General features: G+C 39.7%; 1 protein-coding gene across 25 annotated transcripts in view; it reads right to left on the reverse strand.

Annotated features, from left to right (window-relative positions):
* The window catches only part of KIF1B (kinesin family member 1B), an 86994-nt gene that overhangs the window by 36231 nt on the left and 26025 nt on the right, over window positions 1-24738 (reverse strand). For 6 of the 25 annotated variants that reach the window (XM_054175670.1, XM_054175662.1, XM_054175677.1 and 3 more), the window contains exons 6-21: window positions 23774-23952; window positions 22927-23038; window positions 21800-21877; window positions 21490-21555; window positions 20747-20764; window positions 20353-20428; window positions 19987-20065; window positions 19309-19451; window positions 15551-15684; window positions 14375-14454; window positions 13637-13712; window positions 10620-10699; window positions 9162-9268; window positions 8574-8657; window positions 7438-7618; window positions 6972-7044 (exon numbers count right to left, since the gene is read on the reverse strand). In XM_054175670.1, coding sequence (XP_054031645.1) covers window positions 6972-7044; window positions 7438-7618; window positions 8574-8657; window positions 9162-9268; window positions 10620-10699; window positions 13637-13712; window positions 14375-14454; window positions 15551-15684; window positions 19309-19451; window positions 19987-20065; window positions 20353-20428; window positions 20747-20764; window positions 21490-21555; window positions 21800-21877; window positions 22927-23038; window positions 23774-23952 — 1566 coding nt within the window. Of the gene's footprint in view, window positions 1-200; window positions 2840-6971; window positions 7045-7437; window positions 7619-8573; window positions 8658-9161; window positions 9269-10619; window positions 10700-11180; window positions 11244-12426; window positions 12490-13636; window positions 13713-14374; window positions 14455-15550; window positions 15763-18146; window positions 18189-19308; window positions 19452-19986; window positions 20066-20352; window positions 20429-20746; window positions 20765-21489; window positions 21556-21799; window positions 21878-22926; window positions 23039-23773; window positions 23953-24738 lie in introns of those variants that run through there. The other 19 variants (XM_054175663.1, XM_054175661.1, XM_054175660.1 and 16 more) reach the window with 10 other exon arrangements.

Here is a 24738-nt window from a genome sequence, read left to right on the forward strand (position 1 = left end):
CAAGAAAACCCCAAGCTCATAAAGCCTATTCCTTAGTTATTCTGTAACTAGTTTAAAACGATCTGAAGCAGGGATTGCAAGCATTTGTTGTATGGCAAATCACCTCCTGCAAGTACAGACCTCTTCAGATCAAAACAGACAGCAAAAATTTTAACTTGTATTTTGAGTGTGGAGAGAAGGAAAACTGATCTCTCTCTCTCTCTCTTCTAAGTGACCTTCTCTTTGATTTAAAGAAGTCTTGAGACAGGGGTTTAGTCCAAGACCAGAGGCACTAACGTGAGGTATCACATTAAGATGAAACAGTTCAATTCTCCTATCTTTGAGGAGAATTCAGCCAATTCAAAGTAGTGATCTAGAAATCTTCATTAGAAAAACTATTTCAAGAACATCTCCCAGACTCACGCCCAAGAAAGCTGAAAACATAAAATAAACAGAATTAGCTTTTCAAGGCTTCTTCCTGCACCGGAGTGTTGAAAACAACAACAAGAAATCCTAGTTCCTTTCCACGACCTCTGTATAATAATTACAAACTATTCTATTTAAAGGTACAGTGGGAATTAGAAAAAACTTATTTCCAAAGCATTGCTTCAGCAATATATATATATTCTGACATAAAATTCCATTCAGGCAGATTTAACTGTCACAGCAATTTCATACCAATAATTAATTATGAACTTAAGCAGAAGAGAAAAGACACCTCCTACTCAGGGAGTAGGACTCTTGTGACCCCAATAGCTCTTCTAAATTTCTCTATTTAAAAAAAAGCCACATTTCTTGTCAGCCAACACCTTTTGGTTTATAGATCATTATTATTACTATCAAGAATTTGAGTTAAAAGTTGAAAATACTGCTCTGAAGAGCCAGATGGTCAGTTTCCTTATTGCTAAGAAAAAGGTCACAAGAAACATTCAATGCTATGAACTAAATTCCTCTTTTGATTGTCTACATAAAACACAGGAGGAAGGTAGCGCTTTGTAAGTTCCAGACAATATTTTCAGCATTAGAAAAATACTCCAAGACACACAAAAAACCTGGTAAATGAAGTTCTTCCCTCCACATCCCTCCTTCCAAAAGTCTTCTAGCCTATGAAAAAAGTTCTTAAAATGTTTCAGAATGTTCTTCCAAACCATGTTGTTAAAACTGCAACAAAAGTCACATGCAAAACTGAGCAGGCTGAAGGGCCAGTACCTTGTGTTTGCATCTCCAATTTCTCAAGTTCTACCTGGCCAAACAAAACCCAAGACATTAGCAAAGCCAATCCTGGCTGTTTCTCAATGAGAGGCCAGAATCGCCCCAGCTTCCCTCCTCCCCCAGACTACTCTTGGCCAACAAATCATACTGTTGTTTCTCTGCCCGATTTGAGGTTAGGTGCTGAGAACTGACGCCTCATCCGTGGGGGCGTAACAAACTGGTTACAGTGGTTAAGCCGGTCAGTCTGTTTGGGGTGGGAGCCGGCTGCAGTGCCTTCTGCTCCATTGCTGTGGTTGCAGTAAGGCTGGCGGTGCTGGTGGATGTGGCGTTTCTGCTGGAAAGTCTGTAGGTCTGGATTCTGCTGCCCGCTGTAGGAGTGCAGGGACTCAGAGGAGCCCGAGGTCTGACGCCGCAAGCTTTTTTGAGAGCCATTATTCAGAGAATTGCTTCTCCAGCGCAGCTGAGGTGATGGTGGCTGCTGCTGGCTGCTGGGCTGTGGCTGTGTGTTTAGCTGCTGCCTGTTAATTTGGATATTATCTTGGTTCCTCTGGGGCCCGTATAGGTTCCACAGCTGCTGAGGGTCTTTAGGAGCAGCTCTACTTTCTTTTTCTTTGTTTTCATCTTTGTTCTTATCATCTTCTTTTGGAATTCTAACCTCAATAACCTCATCCTCTGTGATAATGATATGGGTGCCTGGACTCCATGAGTTCCTATGTTTGGGATTGCTTTTGAAAGGGAAGCGGGGCTTGCGATTTTCAGGCGGAATAAAGCGGTGAGGCATATTCTGCCGCCGAAGTTGTTTTGCTATTTCCTGCTGCTGCAGGTTTTTGAATCGAATCTGTTCCTGCCTCATCCAACGTAGTCGCCCACGTCTGAAAGCTGGGTCACCTGCCATGAGCTGAGAAACACGCTCCTCTTTAGCCAGATCATCATTCTCGCTTCTTTTTAAGTCATCTGTGGGCTTCTTATCCACATCCACCAGACCGGCAGAGTTTGGAGACTTAGCATTAGCTGTGGTTGACTGAGCTTTCTCTGGAGACCCTATCAGAGGCAAAACCTTCTCCATTTTTAGCATCTTATTTCTAAGAACTTTTATCTCTTCATCCTTCATGTTGTTCTGTTTCTTCACTTCTTGCAAAATATCTTCCAGTTTATCTATATGCACCTTGAGGTCATCCACATCAGTTATTCCTTTACCATTGGCCATAACATCTTCGATTTTCTCATCTCCGACTCCTACGGTATCCCAGACATCACGAGCCACAGCTCGCCATGATTCACGCTCATTTGGATCTTTTTTCCCATACATGGCACAAAGCTCTTTCATTTTAACAATGGCCAGAGCCTCGATCTCCTGCCTAGTGTGCCTGAAGTCATTGAGTGCTACCTCATAGCATATCTCCTTCACAGCCTGAATCTTTAGGTCTGAGATGGTAACCCATTTGGAGTCCTTGCTAAGGCGTCGACGTTGGGGTATCTGGTACATTTTAATAGGCTCTCGTTTCTTCCCACTGCTGGGGAGGCCACACTTTTTTACAATGGTTTGGAGCTTGCTGGGGGGCAGCTTCTCTCTCAGGGAAGTGATCAGTCTCCAACTCTCCTCACACGATCTCTTGTCCGAATCATCCCCACTATCAGAGTCTGCATCCTTTGGAAAAACAAAAATCAAGAAGTGGCCCCAAAATAACCAAAATTAAAATTGTAAAGAAAATGGAAAAGCTAAACAAGAAGTAGCAGGCAAAGAAAACTAAATCAAAAATCAGAACAGAACAAGTGATAAGGAAGTCCCTGAAGACTGAGTGTTAGGGCATTAAAACGTATCTTCGAGAGTTATGGACTGTCAAAATTGGAGCTCTTCATTAAATTAACATCATATTTTAAAGTTTTGTCATCTCAAAACAGCAGATAATCTAAATTCTTCCCTCCCAGTCCCTTCCAAAAGCTTTAAATAGATCAACTAACACCAAGCTCCTGATTTAAAAAACAATAAAAATACAATCCAAGTATAAACTGCACTTCAGACATGCTACAAAGACATGCAAATCCCCACCACACACATTTGCCTTGGTGAACTGCTGTTGCTTCTTTCAGCAAATCCTCCCCAGGTAGGTGAACACAACAGCCATCAGAGAAGTTGTCATGAGCAGCCAGAGTAAGTCAGGTTAACACTGGTTAGTAACGTTGCACGTGGTTGCAGGGATGCTCAAGTTTAGAATCCACTTCACTACAATAGCAGCCAGAGAAGTGTTAGACGATAAGAAAAAATGAAACAGAAGCAGCCGAGAGGTTCAATGTTAAAAGGACTGTAAGTGCCACTATGACAGGTGAAGACAGTGGTTCATACTCCAAGACTTGCTACAAGCTAAAAGGATATCCAGAATCAGAGTTTCAGAGGTGGGTTGTGGTTTGTTTGGGGGTTTTTCCCCATTTGTCACTTTGTTGCTTAGTTTAAAGAAAAAAACATTAACAATCTTGTCTGTCCGAAGAACGAGATTCAGCAGAATGTAGCAGTAATGTCTTTTAAATTGCTTTTAAATGAATTCTCTATTTGATATCCTGGATTTGTCCTCTTCTCAAACCCTAGAGCCTGGAGCTTCCACACAATTGCTAAGAGTTATGCATGTTTTGCTTCTTCATTACAAGTTTTCCACCTTCTGCTAATGATTTTTACTGAGCAGTGCTTCAGGTTTCCACACACTAGGAAGGTTTGTTCAGGAATACTGCCACCAGAAGTTACATTGCTTACTGCAACCAGGAATTAAGAGTCAGACTACTTTTCTTTAAAGGATTATTAAGGTAAGACATCTCTTTAACAAACAAAAAGTCCTCTGTATTATCATGATCCAAACATCTTCCATAAAACACAGTGGCCAGTCTCTAAGGAACCTCTATCTAACACCCCTATTCTTCACATTGAGAATTGTCAGACACGAGATCTGGAACACGAACAGCCAGTGGCTCTAAACCCAAGTCACTGACTGAAAACCACAGGTTCCTAGGCTTAAGACTTTGGGTAGAAGACTACGAAGAATGAGGACTACAACATGATTTGGTTTGGGAATGATGAAAGGGACTAAAAGAAATACTGGTTCTACCCTATGGTCAGCAAGCTCCACAACCTAAGATTCACGTTGCTTGAGCTTCTTGTAACCTTATGTACTTTTAATATTTAAAAATAGCACTGGAGAATTAAATTCTCCTAGCTCAGGTCAAAATATAAAAGCAAAACACTGGTCTAGAAACCGAACATAAATTCATTGTGAGTTTAACAAAATCTGTGGCCTAAGGAAACAGCATCTAACAAACTGTACATTGCGGTGGGGAAAAAAGGTGCCCTGCAGGAAGACACTCCACAGTCTATACATCTGAGATTATGTCCAGAAAGGCAAAACATGAACTACTCAAACATGAAATCACAAATTCCACAAGATTATTCCGATAGATTACACAATTACCATGTTACCACTTCTGGGTAAAGCATGTCTTGTGTCTGAAAAGCAGGTAAGAGACACTACATGGTCATTGCCCTGGGTACACTCAGAGGTTAACCAGCCCAACTAGCACAGCTAGACACCAACATTCTAATGTCAAGTGGTCACTGCAAAGGCATCATGACCAGGTAAACCAGGAAGGAAATTTTAGCTCTATTTAACACATTTTCACATACAGTTTGTGAAATGGAGAGTGATCATCTCCATTCCCTAGTAATACTAGCAAGGCTAATATAGATTACTGATAAATTTGGGGGGGCAAGAGCTATTATTCATCTTTTTTTTGGTATGGCACATCTAACAAATATCCAAAGTGTTTGCACTTTCAGCACAAAACCAAACCAGTCTGATAAACAGGATTAGCCAGCTTCTTAAATCCAAAATGACACTCCAATTTAGAGCAAGAAGAATAGTATTTACATTTCAATATCAGTCTTACATAGCAGTAAGTTAGAGAACCTGATATTGCAGCACAGAAAATACTTTTAAGGTACACAAGCTGATGTGCATTCCCAGACTTCCCAACCATTATTCAGCTACTGTTACATGAATGCACTAATCCTGTGCATTCCAGACTCTGCATACAGTGACACAGAAATGATGAGATGTGTCAGGTAATTTTGCTGTCATCTGAAATACTCTTATTAAGCATCACATTAAGCAGAATACTGCTTAACAGACCAATGATCTCTCATCCAAGATGATCTCTTGAAAGAAAGGTGTCCTACAGGAGTTACATTGGCAATGCATGTAGGACAGTGTTCCACCTTTATTCACTAATTGAAATCAGCAAAACCAAAACAAGCTGAAAGAAATCAGCAACTGCTTAGCAGCATTGAACAACACACTATCTAAAGAACCGTCCCTTAACCTCAACTATGTGAGTAAACAGTTTCCCTTCACAACACTTCTATAAACACAGCTCTGTTTGAAGCTGCTCCCCAGACAGACAGTTCTCACATCTTTAATTCATACAATAGCTTAGCTTATGCCTGTCAGCTAAAATTTCAGGGAGGGAATTCCATTACTTGCATCTCCTTTGACACATAGCCAAAGCTTACTCCATACTCCTATTTTTATTTTCACACTGAACTGATTTTTGCCATGCTACATTCAGCTACACAAATGCTAACTGTACAGCTGCAGAGATGAAACATGACATCAGTCACACCTTCACCTCCTTTATGAACTAATCATTGCTTTGGTTCAAAGTCTGCAGCCACTCCTTTCCATCCAAAAAATTAGTCCCTTGTGATAAATTATTAGAGATGTATAATATAAATAATAAAAAGATGTAGCTTCTGCCACAGTATTTTGCTCCATCCTGATTTTGGGAGGAGGAGGAGAGCTTTACAGTTTAAAACCCAGCATGCATTTAATCCACAGTTTTCAGTGGTCTCACGCTAATACTACAAACAAGTAAATCATGATTTTGAAATTTTCATTTCAATTCAGGTACAACTGCATTTGTACACTGGCTAAAGACAACCCAAAGCAGTTGAAGCAGAATCAGACAACTCAGGCTTCTTAAAGAAATCTAGATTTCATTCCTTGCTTGCAAAGCTCACAGAGCACTTGAAAACTGCACGCATTTCTATTTGTAATGCACTTCAGAAGGTATTTATGGTGAGAAGACTGAAATCTTTCTGTACCAGACTTAATTCATCAGAATTCCTATTGAAGAAATAGGTGGAATGGTGGGATTCCCATCGTTCTGGAGGAGCTGACATTCCCTTTGCACACTGCTCCCTTGTCATATCCCACTATCAGCAAGTGTACCATTAAGACCCTTACAAGGAACTCCATGCAGGGGGAAGGAGAAGGGTTAAAACATGCACAATGCAGCAACATTTTCAGACATCATTCAAAAAAATAGACCTAGCATATCAATATTCAAGGAATCTCTTTGCCAGCACAAATTAGTATGTTCTGGTGATCCAAGACAAAAACAAAGGCAAACATCCCAAGAAGTCATTGTTTAGACTACTGAAAAGGAACTTCAAAAAACTGAGCATAGAAATGCTCTTATTTCAGGGTAAGTGGCAAGAAATCCAACCTTTCCCAACAAGAACTGATTAAAGCCTCTTCACTGTCAATTAGAATCTCCAAATTAATATGAAGGAGCTCACTCACACTGATAGTAATTCACTGTAGATACAAAGTATTTGAAAGCAAAGAGAGAACTGCATTGTGCAGACAACCCAAGCAGGTTTCCTAAACTTTCAGATAAGCAAGGACAGGAATTACTGTTTGCCAAAGGTATAGTTAATCTGAAGAAAGGACACATACCAGCCTTTGCTGCTCCAACAAGAGATCAGCTTCCTCCTTCTCTTTCTTATACAAAATCTCCATTTCTTGTAATCTGAAGATGAACAAAAGAGCAGAAGTAGTCAGAAAGGTCATTATTTTCACAGTGCTGTTACTCTACACACACAGCTAACTGAGTAAGTTACAGGAGTAAAAGTCATTCCAGTTACAAGGAAATGTTCTTTGTCTATTATAATACTCTGGAAGTGAAACTTCATAGAGATTGCAGTTCAGTCCTTCACCAAAAGGTATAGAGAGTTAGCAGCAGGTGCTTGTGTGTGATTATTAAAGTAACACTGGAAAACTAAAGCAAAATAAAGAGGAAGCTTTCTGAACTTTCACAATAGGTGGCAGAGATGTCAGAATCTGGGTTTAGGTTTTGCAGACACCATCCAAATAATCTACATCCAACTCCACTTTATTTCAGGTAAAAAATATGAGTTGTTACCTTTTTTCCATCTCCTGCTTCATGTCAATGCCCTGCTTCTCCAGAAGCTCCCTCTGAGCAAATGTCCAGTCAACAGGCTCAGAGGGAGTTTCAGCTGATGGTGTTTTCTCTCTTTCTGCTCGCGCTTGCTCTGGATGGTTGAACCTGAAGACATGATTTTTACCCATGATGATACGATTTCCTACAAACAGGAACAGAAGTTGGCTGTTTCAGGTTAGGATTCCAAACCCATTGAAAAACATCACTGAGTGATTCATCCCATTTATCCCGCTGGGTGACAGCAGAAGAAAAGATTGCCCTATAAGGACTTTCTGTATGTATTCAAGTTCACTAGGAGATGACAAAAAAAAAAGAACAAAAGAAAAGAATGTCTGGTCTGTAGAGAACAAGCCACAGCTGGTAAGAAACAGGAGTCCAGTCAGTACCCTTGGTTCATGAAAAAAACCAAACAAAAAACAACCCAAACCACCACAACAAATTCTTACTTGGTACAAATAATCCGGGGGGGGGGGGTGGGGGGGTGGTTTGCTTTATTTTTGGTGTTTGGTTGTTTTTTTTTCACTGTAGAAAAATGAGGGAGGGATGTGGAAAGGATCATAGCTTGAAAGAGATAAGTTAAACCCCCATGATTTAGGGAAGTCACTCCCTCCTCTAATTCTTCCCCCACACGCCTTTCTGAAGGAATGTAGGGGACTGAGTGGGAAATGTAATGAGAGCAAAGAGGAGCTGTTGTACTCCTGCAGAGGGTCATATTTTAGCTTTGCCAGGAAACTGGGAATTTTCCATCAGCAACTGGCAGTCTGTCTGCTCTGTCTCACTGAGACTGCCAAGGGCAATAGGCTTGGGCAAGAATGCATTTGAATAATCTCAGGGTAAGCAGAAGGACAAGCAGGATGCTGTGTGGCAGGGAATATTTAAGTACACTTGCAGCTAGTGCAGCAATGAACGAAAGAAAACAAACTGCTGCCAAGAGAAGAACAGTACCAACTTCTGTTTAAAAGCTACGCCCCAAGAAGTTAGGACTGATGTCCTTTATCAGCACAAAGTGTCCTGCGCATGATGCAAATGTCAGATATGGACAATTCTAAGATGGGAGAGTCTACAGAAAAAACAAAATCCATTCTAGCATTTCTTACCTGAGCGCAGCTGCACAGGCTGCACAACCCTCTTGCCATTCACGTAAGTTTCTGATCGTTCACAAGGCTCCAAAGTAACAATAACTAGGAAGACAACAACATTGACAATGAGACTTCAGAGAAGTGAGCAAACCCTAGAGACCTCTTATTTTCTGCCTATCTACCTACTCACAGCAAAACAAGACAAGTGAATCACTCCTTGATGCCATGCTGGTTTAAAAAGAAATAAAGCCCTATGAGAAAATCAGTACTGCTAATATCTCCACCTATTGCAATGGAAAATATTAGTGCTTTTCCTGTTTTAATTTTTATGTTTATAATGAACCAAGATCAGAACTTAACTCTTGGGCTGACTGCAGCTTGCAATTTGAAGCTATGACCATTTACATTTTATTTTCTTCCCCCATGACTCAAGAAAAAAAATGTTTGTCTCCTCTGGTACTTTCACCCCCCATGACTCTAGAAAACAGAGTCAAAGATGGTTTTGTTGAGGTAAGAGAAACTTTCAAGTACCAGCATTCTCTGGCCAACTACCAAGAGTGGAGAGAAAGATTCAGCAATACTTTAATAGAAGAAGTAGTTTTTTACCATCACCATTGTTGTTCCTCTCACTTCGGAAGATACAATGCTCCTCTTTGATGTGAGCCCCACTCAGTACAATGTCTTGCCTCCGCTCAGCGTCAGCTTGGCCAACCCTGGGTCCAAAAGAAGGTATTTCAAGAGGAAATCAGACACTTTCTACAATTGTGTGAAGGATAAATACCCGGGAAAAAAGCCTAAACTATTAAGGCCATCCTTAAAGTATAAAGGTTTGAACTAGTGCTAACTCTGTGTTACCATGAATTGGAGGATAACAGCTTGACCAAAGAGAAGCTTTCCTCTCTTTTAAAACATGTCATTTAGAGGGAATTGAAATGTTAAACACCTCTGGATTTAATGCATTTCCCTCTTTTGTGCGCTCCCTCTAGCAAAGGAACAGAGAAAGAGAAATAAAAGTGACAAGAACTTCCAGTGGTGTATTTCAGCTGGCACACAGTGATCATCCCTTCCCATCATCACCACCTGCACTTCAACAAAGAAGCAAAAAAGGCTCAGAAAACTCCTGCTGAATAATTTGATGCCACAAGCAGTTTCATCCAGCTTCCAGACATGTAGGCTGGCTGTATTCCTGGAGCATGCAGATCTAGCCATTCCAAATTCAAATATTTGAGCAATTCTAGATACAGATAACTTAAATTTCAATCTTAATGTTTATGAACTGCTTGGTCTGTTTATTACTCTGCATATTTCTGATGTCAGCTAGCTAGGTTTAAGGATTTAACTGATTTCTTCAGCCCTGAGCTGCTCTATTCATCATTCTGTGCTTAATTCTCTCTGAGCTTGATATTCTTTCCAGTAGGTCCAATGCACATTACAGCACCTGTTTGTGGTATCTTTTCCACTTGTTCCCCAGGAATATACAAACTATGCAACCAAATGAGGCTTAGTGCTTCAAAGAAAACAAAACAAAAAAAAAAAAATCACCACTCTTCCTCCAGATGTCTTGACAACAAGGTTTGGAATACTATCTGGTTTAAATTCCCAATCTGGCAATCAAATTTAATCTCGTACACATGAATGCAGAATACATTAACTGTGCAGAGGCATGGATAGCAGTTTATTTAAATAAAGTGAATACTCATCCATATTCCATCTGCTTTTACCAAGTACTATGGCTTTCAGTCCTCCACCCATCAAAATCTCAAAGGCATTTTTAGTAAGTTTTATTACTTCTGCTTTCCTGTATCTTAGAAAGGATACCAGGCCTTCTACTACCCAGGCGTAGTAATGAACACCTTACAAAGCTGAGTGACCACATGCATGACTTCTAAAGCACAAAATCAGCTTAAAGGAAAATGCATTTCTGTACTTTTTTAAATCACCTACAGCAAATCTCATGCTTCATTTGTACCTGCAAGTTGACTAGCTTAAGGCACAATTGTTATTTAAACTCACACTGTCTCCAAGCAAGGGAATTTAAGCAAGGAAAGAAGCAGCAATCCTCACCTAGTAATACCATCTTTGATGTAGTACAGCAGACATTCAGACATGAGTGGATCTTCATTAAGGTTTACAAGATGAGGAGTCTGAAAGAACAAAAAGAGAAGATGATTAAGAACTGAAGACCTACTTTCAGGCTGCTTCCCACAGCAGTGGAGGACGTATAGAGATCCAGTAGTTGTGTGGCACGTATCCAAACTGTTCCAAACTTCTGCAGTACTGAAGAGCATCACAAAGTAACAGCAGAAACACAGCTCAGTCAGATTGCTTTATCTGAAATATCAATCAATAGAGGGCATAAAGGCTCCAGCTGGAGAAAGAAGACTCCATGTAAAGTCTCTGTAAACTTTGGTAAGGGGAGTCCAGCAGCAGATAATGTTGCTTGAGGAAAATGTTGAAACTGATGTGGCAGCAGCTTTGGCTTTTCTGGGGCAATGTAAGCCAGGTGTTTGTTTGGCAAACAGCAGAAGAAATCTAAAACTACTACCATTTTCTGATACAAACAGCTAAGAAGCTCTTCATCTAAAATTCTTCTAAATTTAAATCCACTACAGTTACTAAACCAACCTTCTTTGGTGAAAAAACCCCATTGGAATCAGCAAACAAGTCACAAGGCCTTGGTGTGTAAATCTAGCCAGTGAGATAGCAGTAGGCACAAACACAAAAGAAAAGGTAAAAATGGTTAAACAGAACAAGAAAGGTGATAAAAGAAATAAAACCACTTGCCCCTTAGTTATCCTCGAAGAGAATAGGTTTAGCAAAAGGAAATAAATTTGGCTAGGATTCCTTGGGAACATTGCTTCCATCAACTTATTCTAGCTGCAAAAAAGTTTACTTGAGGGATACCAACAGCACTCAAGATTACAGAAGCTCAAAAATTACAAGATGTTCACAGTGAAATTTGTCTTTAAGAAGTTTGATTGTCAGTTGCCCAATGGAAGACTTAACTATAAAGCAAAAAAACAATACAAGTTTTTCACCCCTAGAAACAAAGGCCACATAAAACACAGCTGAAGATGTCCCATGTCATCATTGCTATTCACTGCATTCAAATCAACACAAGGAGAGAAAGCAAGTTCCAGACACAGCTGCTTTACACCACTATCACTTGTAGCACTTGGACACTCTGAAAATCATGCCGTACCCTAAGCATACATGTTCTAGCATCTGAGTTCATTTACTGCACTAAATCAAAGTCTGAATGGGCAACAGAGCTTTGTAAGAAGTAAAGCTCAACAACTTGTAATTCACTCATCATGAGATCTAGTATTCATCCACAGACTACTATGGCATCAACTTTCTCCTTACAGCATTCCTCAAGCATGAGCTGAAGGATTATCCCTGCTCCCATCTTTGATGACAGCACAAGCAATTAAATAACCATGATCCATTTCAAGAAATTTCCTGCCATCAAAGGCAAAATTGGTAGATGCAGCAATGACTGCACAATTTGCTACCTTCTAATCTGCAAAGTGGGCAAAATCTGCCTTGCAGAGTTCAGTTTAGAGCTCAGCTGGTAAAAGCACAGCGCTGTCCTGTCAGCATTAATTAGATGTATACTGGTACCTCAGAAGTGTCAAGTCTTTATAAAAAGCCCTTCATATTTGCTATCTACATGTTCTAAATTTTCACAAGAACAGCCACAGTTACTAGGAAGAGAACTAATGAAACTGAAGTGCAAGGACAGCAATGAACAGAAGCACACAGGACTAGGTCAGGGGTTCTACTTTTCCTAATAAATCCTATATGGGTAAAAATTAATCTATCTATTACCAAAGGAACTATGCAGCTCAGATGGCATTTATACACAAACCTGATCAGCTGAAAATGCACCAAAAGAGTCATCAAAAAGAGCTGAGGGCCTTTGAGGGAAAATCTAAAAGATGAGGATCCGTAACAGAAAGAAATATAGAGAACACTCAATGGATTAGAATCTTTATTCCAGAACTTCCTGCTGCAGATACCAAGAGCAAACCAGAGTTCTACCAACTCCAGGCCTAACAAACCTGTACTACTTAAGCAAAGGATTAAATGTTTCAACCAGTTCTCCGTCCTGCATTTCCGTACAATGTCTCTAGACAGCTCCCTTTTTAATCTCAGATCAAGCTTGTTACACACTTGGGCATTCAAGTTCCAGGCTAAAATATCCCTCTGTGCTCCTTGTACACAAATTTTTGATACAAGAAAGTACATTCTTCTCCTTATACTTCAGTAATTCTGCTTGAATTGCATAGACTGCTCTTTTACTAAGTTGATCAGTTTATATTTATAGCACTGATTTATGGCCTTTTCCTGCACAGTTCTGCTATTTCCAAATTTAAGAAAAGAGAACTACTGACATGTGCTGAAAGAAATATTCCCCTGCATCCCTTATGTTGAGTGGTTTATTAGATTACATTGCCTTTCTCTGAGGGGGAAAAAGGATTAACAAACCAAGTCAAGAAAGAGCACCTAAACAAGCCATCAAGCTTTTCTGGGTACCTCAAAGAAGAGGGAGTGTACCTGAAGGTCATAGCTACTACAGAAAACGGCAAAATCAAGGCAGCATTTGAGTTGCTGCAAACACTTCTTTCAGCACAGATTCTTCTACAGAAAGCTACAAAGAAGTTCAACCATTTCTTGATATCAGAAGTCTAAGAACTTCTCATGCTGCTGCTATTTCATCACTGTATTAGGCTCAAATATGCTTCCCTACTTTAACAACCAATGGAAGGTAGCACAGGCAATTATTTCTGCAGCATTGCATACTAGGCTGCAACACGTGCATGAGAAAGTGTCCAACTTCATTATCATGAGCAAAAGAATCCTTAGATGTTGAGTGTCTTGATAGGTTCTAACACTGATTTTAAAAAAAAAAGATATTGCAAAAAGAAATTACTCCTAAGGGTCCAAATCTCACTCATGTTCTTCTGTATCTTGCATGAACACAAGCCCTTGTACGAACAGGAGCTCCCCATCACCCTCTCCCCTCAGGATGACCAAACTTTTGGACACGTGATGCAATAGCTATCAATTTTCCCTACCTTTTTAGGTGAGAAGACTCCAAGTGTTCCTCCATCTTCCCGAATGGCAACCCCCATTTCTGCCAACAAAGCCTCCCTGAGAGAAAAGCAAAATATTTTCCATGGTTTAGGCTTTTTAGAAGTAAAGTCTAATGAAAGCCATGTAATTAAATACATTCAATCTTCAGGCAGCCTATCCACTGACCAGACAGCCAGGACTGTCACCACCTCATAACACAACTGGGCAAGCTTTTAAACCTTAGGCCTGCAGACCAGCAAAAATTTGTATTGCAGAGATTCAACAGCAGTTGAGTGCAGTAATGTATCACTCTAATTGTTACTCCAAGACACAATTCAAACTAAAGCTGGAGCTGTTTCGTAACTTTAGGTAATTCCAGTACTGAAAACTTGATCTTTTCTGCTTAACTTTAGGGCCAGATTTTTTGGACTGTAAGAGAATGATGGAAAGGGAAGAAAGAGACCACAACTCCTGTTGCTTCACAGCAGAAGCCAATGTAACAGCTTTAGATGCTACCTGAATTACAAGGGTAACCACCTGAACCATAGGGAACACAGGAAAAAATTCAGCTCTCTCTCAGCACTGCCCTTACTGTTTATATCTAACATAAAGGTCAACAGATTTATCACTAAGCATCATTCTGCTGTTCCATTGCTTTTGAACAGACTAATACTCTCCATTTTCCACACTTCTCCTTTTTTTAGAGACCATCCACATCTACAGCACTTTTGATTCCTGACCTTTCCATCCTAATGGCTTCAGTTTTCCTCAGCTTCTCTTCCCAGGTTTCATTCAGCTCTGCAATGATTTTCTCAGATTCCTGTGTGAAAATGCCAGAAGTTGTTTTACAATTCTCCTCAAAGTTCTTCACATAATACACAAAGCAAGTGAAATTTGTGCTCAGTTCTAGACCTCAAATTAACTTTGGATATAAAAAGCACTCTTAGCACTATCTAAATTCCACATTGTCTTCCTTAATTTTTAAAAGGCTAAATAGCCTTGAGGGAAAACTGAGAAGAGACAACTTCATATCTAACCACAACTTGAACTGCTTCATTCTTTCTTCCTTTTTTTTTTTTTCCCCTTGGGTTTTTTAATCTGATTTACAGACATCATTCATTAACTGGATGCCAAGGAACTGCAGAGACCACACTGCCATTTCCATGGCAACAGTGTGTTTCCAATAGGAAAGGGATATGCAGTGTGTATTCCAGCCCATTCCAATCCCTGTGGCAGTGTCTTATGGACAAGACATAAGAAGGAAGCAAGGATTCAACACAGCCAGCACTCCCCACTCATCCACCCATGGAGATTGGGGGCTTTCATAAAAATTAAGAAATACTTCACTGTAATGCACTTTTGATGCGGTTCAGCTCTATGCAGAACTGGGACAAGGCAGCTATTGTCTGGATGAAGCATGCTATTCTGTGTGCTTCACATTTTAATCTGTGGGGGCTGGGCAAACGTAACAGTGGCAGGATTATTCTTCCTCCTTTTTTTTCAGTTTTGGGGTAATTTGTTTTTTTGAAAGCTGGGGGCATTTGCTAGTCAGACTTTGTCCATACTAGTGCTGACCAGGCCTCCTGAAGTCTGTACTTGCAATCAAATTTTTTGTAATTGCCACTGCACCCCAGGATCTATAAACAAGACTCAAGATTTCCATTTGTACTTCAGTTGTAGCTCCAGGACACAGTTAAACCTAATTAATCCTAACAGCAAAGGCTGTGCATGAACCCAGTTAAATGCCCACCACAGTTAAAATGCCCTTTTTAAGATGCAGGTGGGTTTCAGACAGCTTCCTCCGAGAACAGCAGCATACTGGATACATTTAGGAAGGGAAGCTCTCCCAGGTTTGCTGCTATTTAGCCTTGGAAAAGACCAAAAGAACAGTGGCCTTTGGCTACAGCACTACCTACCTTCAACCGTTCAATCGCCTCTTCTCCTCCAGGTGTTGACATGATTCTTTCCTGTATACTGGACACAGATGTTATGCCCACCTGACTACTGAGAGAGCAGGAGGATGGAGATGCAGTGAGGGACCCCATGGAGGCTGTGGAAAAATTGCCAGGACGTTGATTCTCGGAGGCTAGCAAGTATCTATGTTTATTGTTCTGAAAATCTTTCAAATCTGGGAGAGAGACACACAGACAGAGGGAAGGCAGAAAGATAGGGAAAAGGAAAACAGGAGGAGGGAAGGAAGAGGAAAAAGGAAAGGAAGGAAAGACCAGTGTAAGAGGAAAGCATTTAAGCAGCAACAAGACAAGTTTTGTAATTTTTAGATGGCAGTTTTATTACTTTTAATATTAGCCTCTGTAATGGTTAACTCATCTCTGACCCTGAGGATTATTAGTAAGGACTGCATCATAAACCATTTCAATCAAAAGAGATTGAAAAAATAAATTCACACACTTGCCAAAACTCAAACCATCCTGTTCCTAACTGAATAGTAAACTGAGCACCATGAAGCTCAGACCAGGATTAGATTCAGTTCTTCATGATATTAGCAAACATTTTGGGTTGAAGTCTAAATGGATGCTACCAAAACATTCCTCCAGACTCCGGTAATCTAAAATGATGATTAAATAAATCTTTATTACAGCAGTGGTTCTGCTGCAGAGCACAAGTACAAAGAGCTCCTCCTTCTTAAACTTCACAGGACAGTCTGTGAATCACCTCTCAGTCTGTGAAGAGGAGAACACAAGTTCACAACAACATCATGCTACTGCTTGACTCTCCTTATCTGAAAAATGAACATCTAAGATACTGGACCAGTAAAACATCTCATAAGGCTCTCCTATTTCAGAAGGTGCTTTAAAGCTTTTTGGTCTTAGTCTAGATGAGGAAGGCCTTAAAAATCCCCAAAATTCAATAAGGTAGCTTTTGTAGCCTGAAAACATGAAAAGGCTGAAAGAGATCTTGAAAGACAGGAAGAGGTGCCTAAAATGATTTAAGAATTAATATCCAAAGGCAATTTATTTTTATCTTCCTTAGCTTCTCAGATATGTCTGTAAACCATATCCTTAGAATAATCACACACCAATAAAAAAATAAATCCTCTAACATGGAAATACCAAAACCCTCAACAGCTTGCTTTTAATAATTTGGATAACTTCAAATCCTATTTAATAATCCAAATCCTTTAATATAAGCATCCTTAGGAAAGAAACAGGTCAAATCAGACCCTGCAAGCTATGAAGGAGGGCTTCACACTCCTCAAAATGAGATGCTCACCCAGACATTGCATAGATTTCCATGTCTTCCTACATTTGCTCTACTCTTAGCCTGAACAATTCTGCTATCGTCGGCCTTATGCCCTAGTTCACTCCACATTCAACCTGCTGTTTCAGCCTCATGAAACTGATGATTGCATCGAGTCAGTTTGAAAACCACCATCTGCAAATCCAGGAAGCAGGGGTGGGAGCTTTAACAGGAGAAAAGCAGGTTAAGGAAAGGGAATGCCATCGGGATGCGGAAAGCAGGCATGACAGGGCAGGGAAGATGAAGTCTGGAAAGGCCAGTAGTCACATGCACTCCTGAGATAAAAGAAGTGGCACTTGCAATAGCTTTCACAGCTGCTGTGTCCAGAGAGAACCAAACCCCTCAGAATCATGCACACTTCTCCTGGAGGCTGTGGCTTTCACACGGATGAATATGCACACGCTGGAAGCAGCATCAGAACGTAAGACAAGGCCAGGATGAGTCTTTACACCACCAGTAGCTTTAATTTTAGGAAATTTCAGACAGATCTCCAGTTACTATTGAGTGAGGGTGACAAAGACTGACTCAAAGAGTTTAAAACGTTTACTAACCCAAAATGTACACACAATACAGTTCTCTTGCAACAGACTACAAGTATTTCCCTTTCACAGGAGGAAACAGTAAAACAAGACAAAAGTGCTACTTGCTGACTGGTTTTAACCCTATTAAGCTAATCACCTGCAACTAAATATTTCAGCTCAAATAAGAGATCTATCAGCATAAGATGTCCAACTTTTTAAAAAATACTATACAAAATAGTCTCTTTTTAAAGAGACCAGACAAAATAAATCTCTATCTCCAGGAAGAACTAGTTACATTTAATCCTGAGTTAATCAACTGGCACATTTAAAGCAAATATTTCTGGGAGGAAAAGAGATGTTAAAAGGCCAGGAAGCCATGTGAGCAGAAGCTGTTTCTACTGAGTAACCTGAGATACATTTGAGTAAAAGATTCTCTGCTTCTGAGCCTGAACAATTCACTGTCATGAAAACAGACTAAAGAATTACCACTCTCCTTTCTATATTCTGCCAGAAAGCAAGCAATGAACATATGTTATGTTTTAAACTTTGCACTTTTTTTTTGACTTTCCACTCAATCTAAGAAATGCTGGCTAAGCTAATTTCCATGAACCGCATTGCATTCCACAGCGAGTGTTCTGTCTGGGATTTCCCTGTGAGAAATGCTGGCATGCAAAGCTCAGTTAAAAGCTGACCCAGAGAAAGCAGGTTAAAAAGAGAACCACACAATACACACATTTGCCTCCACTTCCAGAGTATTCATCTCCCATTGGATCAACTGAAAGGAAGCAGGAGGGAAAATACAAGAAGGATCAAAATCGAAGGTTCGCTAGCATGAAGGAAGGGAAGAGAACACTACTTGATGTTCAAAGAAAAAGACACAGTTCTCAGTAACACATTGTTTTTTCAGTTTTGATTTAGACTGCACCAAGCATGAAAACACATGATTTTCATTTGTCTTCTGGCCCCAGTTTCTTGAAACAAATAGGTAAATAAATGTTACATGTCTTTAAGCAGTCGATGTCTAAGTCAGGACTTCTGCATCACAGGCAAATAAGCCCTGACAAATCAGAAACTGGTGCAACACTGACTTCATTATTTTTAAGTCAAAGAATTTTAATCCACTGGAATACATTCTGTGTTTTTATGGGCATCTCCTTCACTAGGAATTAAATCACTGTTCATATTTTAGAATAATGTAGCAGCTAAAATTTTACTTTGCCTTGTTTGGAATGAGGACTAGGAAAGAACCCAGGCACAAGTGTGTTCTGGTGCTTTAAGAGGTTGCTGGCAAAGCAAATCAGCACAATACTGCTCTGCCAACCTAGCTCAAAATCTCAGCCCAATAGAATTCATTATTTATTCACAAGCAGCTGTTTCCCAGCTATTTTGAGATGACAAATGGTTTGTCATTCAGGACATTGTCTAACAGGAATTGGCCATCATTTTATTTTCTGAGCAAGGATAGCACTGAAGCCAGGTATCAACTAGTAATCTTAGCCCTCTAATAAGGAGGAAAAGATGTTTTCTTTTTCAGTGTGAAATCAAGTTTCTATAGCTCAACTATCCTCCATTTACTGGCAGCCAGATAAAAAGCCTTCCATAACTCACCAGGGTAACTCTCGAACATTTTATTATACAAAATAATTTCTCCACTCTGTCTCCATGTTTTTCCTTGAGAGTTTGAAAGTGGCCTGTCAACTCTCCAAACAGTCCTAGGATGGGTTATTTAAGGACAGAAGAGGCCACCATTTCTAAAACCACATTCAAACATGTTTTTATGTGGAATATTACATTTAACTTCCATGTTTTAAACCCCTTGCTCTCACAGGCTCAGCTCTCCCACCTCTGTAAGAAAGACCAACCTCAAGATGGTATTGTCTGTTTAATCCACTTACTGTCAATAATATCTCCCAGCCCCTGGGCACGCAGGAGATCCTTAAGCCTTGTCACCTCCTCCTTCAGCTCACGCACCAGCTTGGCGTTGGGATCTTCATTGATAACAGCATTGCATTTAATCTGTTTTGCACGATCAGCATATCTGGAACCAGACCCAAAGAAGGAAACCTTACAATGCACATATCAGTGCTTATATACAACATGGGAACACAGCAATACAGAAGACATTCAGCTTGCAGCTGTATGTTGGAGGAGAATCCTGAACTGTACTCAAGCATGTATTTGAATTCATGGTTAATGCAGCATATTGCCACAAAAAAAAGACAAGTCCTATTCTAGATGGATTAACAACACATAAAACAGACAATATGTGCCATTTTTGATTTATTCAGTGCTTTCAAGCCTCAGCTTGACTCGTATGCTCAATTTCAGGGACCACATTGGAAAAGAACATATGAACACAAGGAAATCAGTTTAATTTTCTGTGTTAAGAGTGGGCAATAAATCCCTAGCTCCCTATTCATGCAGTTTTCTAGTTTCAAGGTAATTCAACTCTCGCCAATATAGTCTTCCTCCCCACAGATTCTCAGAGTTGAATAACCTGAAGGGTCAAAGGATAAAATGCGGCCATTAGAGCCAACAGCTACTCATATCAATCTCAGATAAAAAGAAAGTACCTTAAAGTGCTCAAAGTTTCATCATAGTTTATGTCTGCTGGACTCAAAGCAGCAACCATTGCAGTTCTGGAGTTACCACCTGTAATGAACGGGCAAGATTTTAGATGAAATCACAGTGCACAATCTAGGCACTAATTACCTACTAAATAGCAGTATTTTCAATAAATTATAAAATTCAACTATATTCTAGATTAGACACCAAAAATCACAGGAGACTTGTTACTTCAACAAAAGGTGGAACACTGACTTAGTTTGACTACTAAATACATTTAATGTCATACTTGATATAAATTTAAGCGAGTTCAAAGCAGTCAGAAAGTGTGGTGAGAATTTCCTTCTGTACTAGCACAGGAGAATCAGCCATACCTAGATTTTCTCGAAGAAGCCATGTTAGTACAGAATCTCTGTACGGTATAAAGTCTGTCTTCTTCTTTTTTTTAGTCTACAAAGAAAGAACACACTACTGAAAACCAGACAGCAGATGAAAAATTGACATTGAACACACAAAAATCACAGTCTAAGTATTGAAAGAATCATGACAACGTACACATATGCTATCTAAACAGAGGGGTGGCCCATCCTTAAAAATATTCTAAGGTTGGAGATAAATTTTGAATTTTAGTACCTTGACTATAATTTACAGTCAGAGGAATTTCTCAAAGATCTGACATAGAAGATCCCTACTGTTGGATTCCAAATTGAATAAAACCTTACACACAGACAAAAAAGACAACATCCACTACTACTCAGACCATCGTACCTTGTTAGTGCAGTTATCCTAAGTTGAAAGCATTAAAGAGGAAGAAGATAGAAGATGAGCTTAACAGAGTTTATAGGGAATTCTCCTATTATCTTGGATCACATTTTCTTTTCTTGAGAAGCCCAATGAATGAGAACTGCTTTCATTAAAAAGAAACCCATAAATCTAAAAAGCACTCAAACATATTCAACCTGTCCAACTTGTTGAGAACTGAATAAAAGGAACAGCAATAATTTACTTGTTATTCTTTTTATTAATAGTACTTGAGTATAACACTAAAATGCAAAGTAATTTTCTAAGCCTGCAAGTTTATGGTTGGATCAACAAATGCTCACTCAGCTCCACTCAGTATGAAGTCCTGCCACTGCATCAATTGCATGGGTATCTCTTACATTTTTAACAACAGAGCTGCAATTATAACATTATTTTTCAAATTCAAATAAAATTACTGCTCAGCAGAACTAAAAGCTTGCTACATGAACTTGTCTTCTACACAGGCTTCTTTAGGCAGAGATTCTTCACAGCTAAATAAACCAATGGCTCAATCTATCAACAAACAAAGTTACTACCACCCTGCATGACATTCTCAGAATATTATCAACCCTGCTCATCTTCCAAAATACACACAACTAGTTTGGCTGAGAATGCTAGGTCAAGAATCATTTTGCTGTACTGCATGCTTTTATTGTCTCTGTTTTGTAGCTCGGGAAAAGTTGTTGCAGGTAAGTCAATGCTGTACTTACCACTTCGGCCAAAGCTGAAATAACTTTGCCCAGAGTTGTGAGAGACTTGTTTATATTTGCTCCTTCCTGAAAAACAGAATCCAGTGTTATATAGTAATTAAAACTTTTTGACCAATAACCTCCACAGACTGAGTCAAGTGTCACATCTATCATCAGGGAGGGGGAAAAAAAAAAAACCTTTAGTTTTGCAACTCTCTCCCAAATTTATAATAGCAGTGCTTTCTTTACTTATTATTTGTCAAGTGAAGACTTCACATGATGCTTGCACACCTGCTTCCCTTTCTTTCAGAACCCCTGTATCAATCAATACCTTTAATCGGGTTCCTTTGGCACCAGTCGAATCAGCGCGCTCGCTCCCAGCAAGATCCACAAGGCTAATCTTGCTGACCTGAAGAGAGAGCACATTACCCTAAGAGTCAGTTCTTGGTAAGCTAGAGTTAGAACAGAGCTTCAAAAGGATTCCATGGCATAAGAAGAGCTCTACTGTCTAAAAAACAAAACAAAATCACCCTAGTGTGCGTAAAACTACACTCCCAAGTTTCCACAAGCAATTAGCTTGAAGCTGTTATCTGAGCTAACACGTGTCAAAGACTCTTACTTAAACCAGAACATAATCCCAGACACCTCTTTTATTAAGCATCACAGTTCTCTACCTAAAAAGGGAGAATGAGGTCTCACATGAAGAAAGCAGAAGAAGCCAAAAGAAATTGAGTTGTACTGCTGCAGACAACACAAGAATCTCAAAGGAAGAGAAACTTGTGTTTCATCCTGACTCTAGGGAGACCAACAATAAAGCTACAGACAGCATGTCACAATGATAATTTCACAGGGCATTCTCATTTGGGGAGGGGATGTCTTCAATACATCATTTTTTTCAGGTAAGTCCACAGTCATCAGTTCAGAAACATGAACATTACCTGTATTTTAGCTACTTTTGCATGCAAAGCCTCTGTTTTTGAATAATAAAAGCCAGAAAACTGTTCCAGTCTGAAGAGTGCACCCCCTTTTAACATGCAAATTCCAAAAAGTGCCCAAGTCTCACTCATCCCAATTCCAATGCCCAATGAAAAGAACTAACGAAGCAAATATTTTGCACTGACAAGCAAAACCACAGAAAGTTCTGGGAACAAGACTGGGGAAGATTAACTTCTTTTATTTCATATACCCTCCCCACAGTACCCAGTCTTTAAGGCCATATTTTTCCCACATCTATATATTGTCTTCCTGCACATGTTCCCCATTTAGAGTTTAGAATTGCAATCAAAGAAAACTCCGTAACAAATAAAAGGGCCCAGTCAAGGCACACAGCAAATTCATACTCAAAAGACAAGAAGAAAACAAAACAAAAGACACAAAAATCCAATTTAATTCTCATCTTATCGTACTGCCAGCAAGATTAAGTCACTGCAGAGATCTGTGAAAACATCTGTGACACACCTTCTCTGTAGAAAGATCAGTCTCTGTGTCATGTTTCTTCTGAGTAAAGACAATTGTAAACACAGCATGGGAGCGGCTGCTGGTTTCATTCATGTTGGTAGCTGCCACAGTCCTAGAATATGAAGAGATATAGACACGTTTTGAAGACAGTAGCCTCTATGCTGCAGCTACAATGACCTGCAGGGCTGAATGCAGTTCATTGCAGAGGAATGAGATCCAGAGGTCGTACAGTTGATGTTCTGTCCTGTAAGACCAAGCCACACTGAAAAACATTAAGAAACCCTTTGATTCTTCACTCCTGAGTTACTCCCATCTTCATCACAGTTTAAACAGAGCTTCCTCAATCCATGTAATCAATAATCTACATTACACTCAGACACCTAAGAGAATGAGCAGCATTTATGTCAGTCTTCCCCACATATTAAATAGAGCCTACAGCTGACATGAAAATAACTACTGATGAACCAGAAACTAAGCTAGAATGGCAGCTTTAGTCCTGACCACTTGAATGAGTGAAGACTGTTCACATATTTATGTATACCAAGACAGTGATACAGTACACAATGAAGGCAGAACTAAGAGCTGCTATGATTATTTACATACTTCATCTCAAGCTCAGTTACAGGCTTTAAATATCCATACAACAAGGTGCAGCACTATTTCACCACACAAATCAGTTCCAGCCTTTTCATAGGACATAGCAGTGCATATTTCAATAACACTCCTCATGTGAGGTGGGTTTTATTAAAAATGCCAATGCATCAAGGAAGGTATTTTACATCTGTTGCTATGTACCACAGATCCCCATAACTGAAATAAAAACATGAAACATGCTGCCATCACTAACCTGGCTTTGTTCCCAGCATCCATGAGGTCTGCAATGTCCGTGTAAGATGTGACTGCTAGCTTGGACAGATCTTCCACATACGGTCCAAGCAAAGGATGCTCTCGCACCCGCAAGTTCCCTTTGTTCTTCGGGTTCAGCAAGTCTCTGACTCTCTCGCAATAAATCTCCATGTAACTCACCTGAAAACAGGAAGTTGCATGTAAAATTTAGTGTTTCTTAAGGTTTCCTTTGCAACCAGGTCTGCAGCATTTCAGAGTGCCAGTGGTAAAACTTCCCCCAGTCCACTACAGGAAAGCTGGAAGCAGGTGATTCAGTTCATTTAACAGCTTGAGACAATGGCAGAAGACAAGAGTCACCAGTCTCATGTGTTAGATCTCCAACATGAGCTGCAGGCAACACATCCATGTATAGATCCCTCAACCATGTCAAAAAATGCTGGTGTTTCATTAAAAATCATAAACTTGAGCTCACAATCATCTTAACAGCTTTAATATGACACAGCAGCCAAGTTGTCTTTCTAATAAGGCAAAAAAGACAAATGGTAGAAGCAGTCTACTCAAAGGAACTGCTCTTGTGCACCTCCAAAGCAAACTTAAAGAGAGGGAAAAATTCATTTCCTTGTGTGCAGAAGCCAATTTTGATTTTAAGATGTACCCACACCCTGCTGCATTCCTGAGTCATCAGCACAATTACTCAAGCTATGGTCACCTTAAATCTGCACCCTTTGAAATAAATTATAAAGCTAAGAATGTTTTTTAATGCATTCTTTAGCTTCTGTTTCTCAAGATGCTAGGTTTATCCTAGTCCAACAGGTACTTAGCAGCTGCAGCAGTCAAGATTCTAAATATTAAAAGAGACAGAAAGTTATTCTCTTGCATTCTGGGAAGAGATTACAGATGTCAGCAGTTTTAGAAACTTAAGAGATTGAAGATCTCTTTTTGTTTAAGAGCAGTTCAGGGTAAAAA

The sequence above is a fragment of the Dryobates pubescens genome, chromosome 33 (genome assembly GCF_014839835.1).
Source record: "Dryobates pubescens isolate bDryPub1 chromosome 33, bDryPub1.pri, whole genome shotgun sequence".
Lineage (NCBI taxonomy): Eukaryota > Metazoa > Chordata > Aves > Piciformes > Picidae > Dryobates > Dryobates pubescens.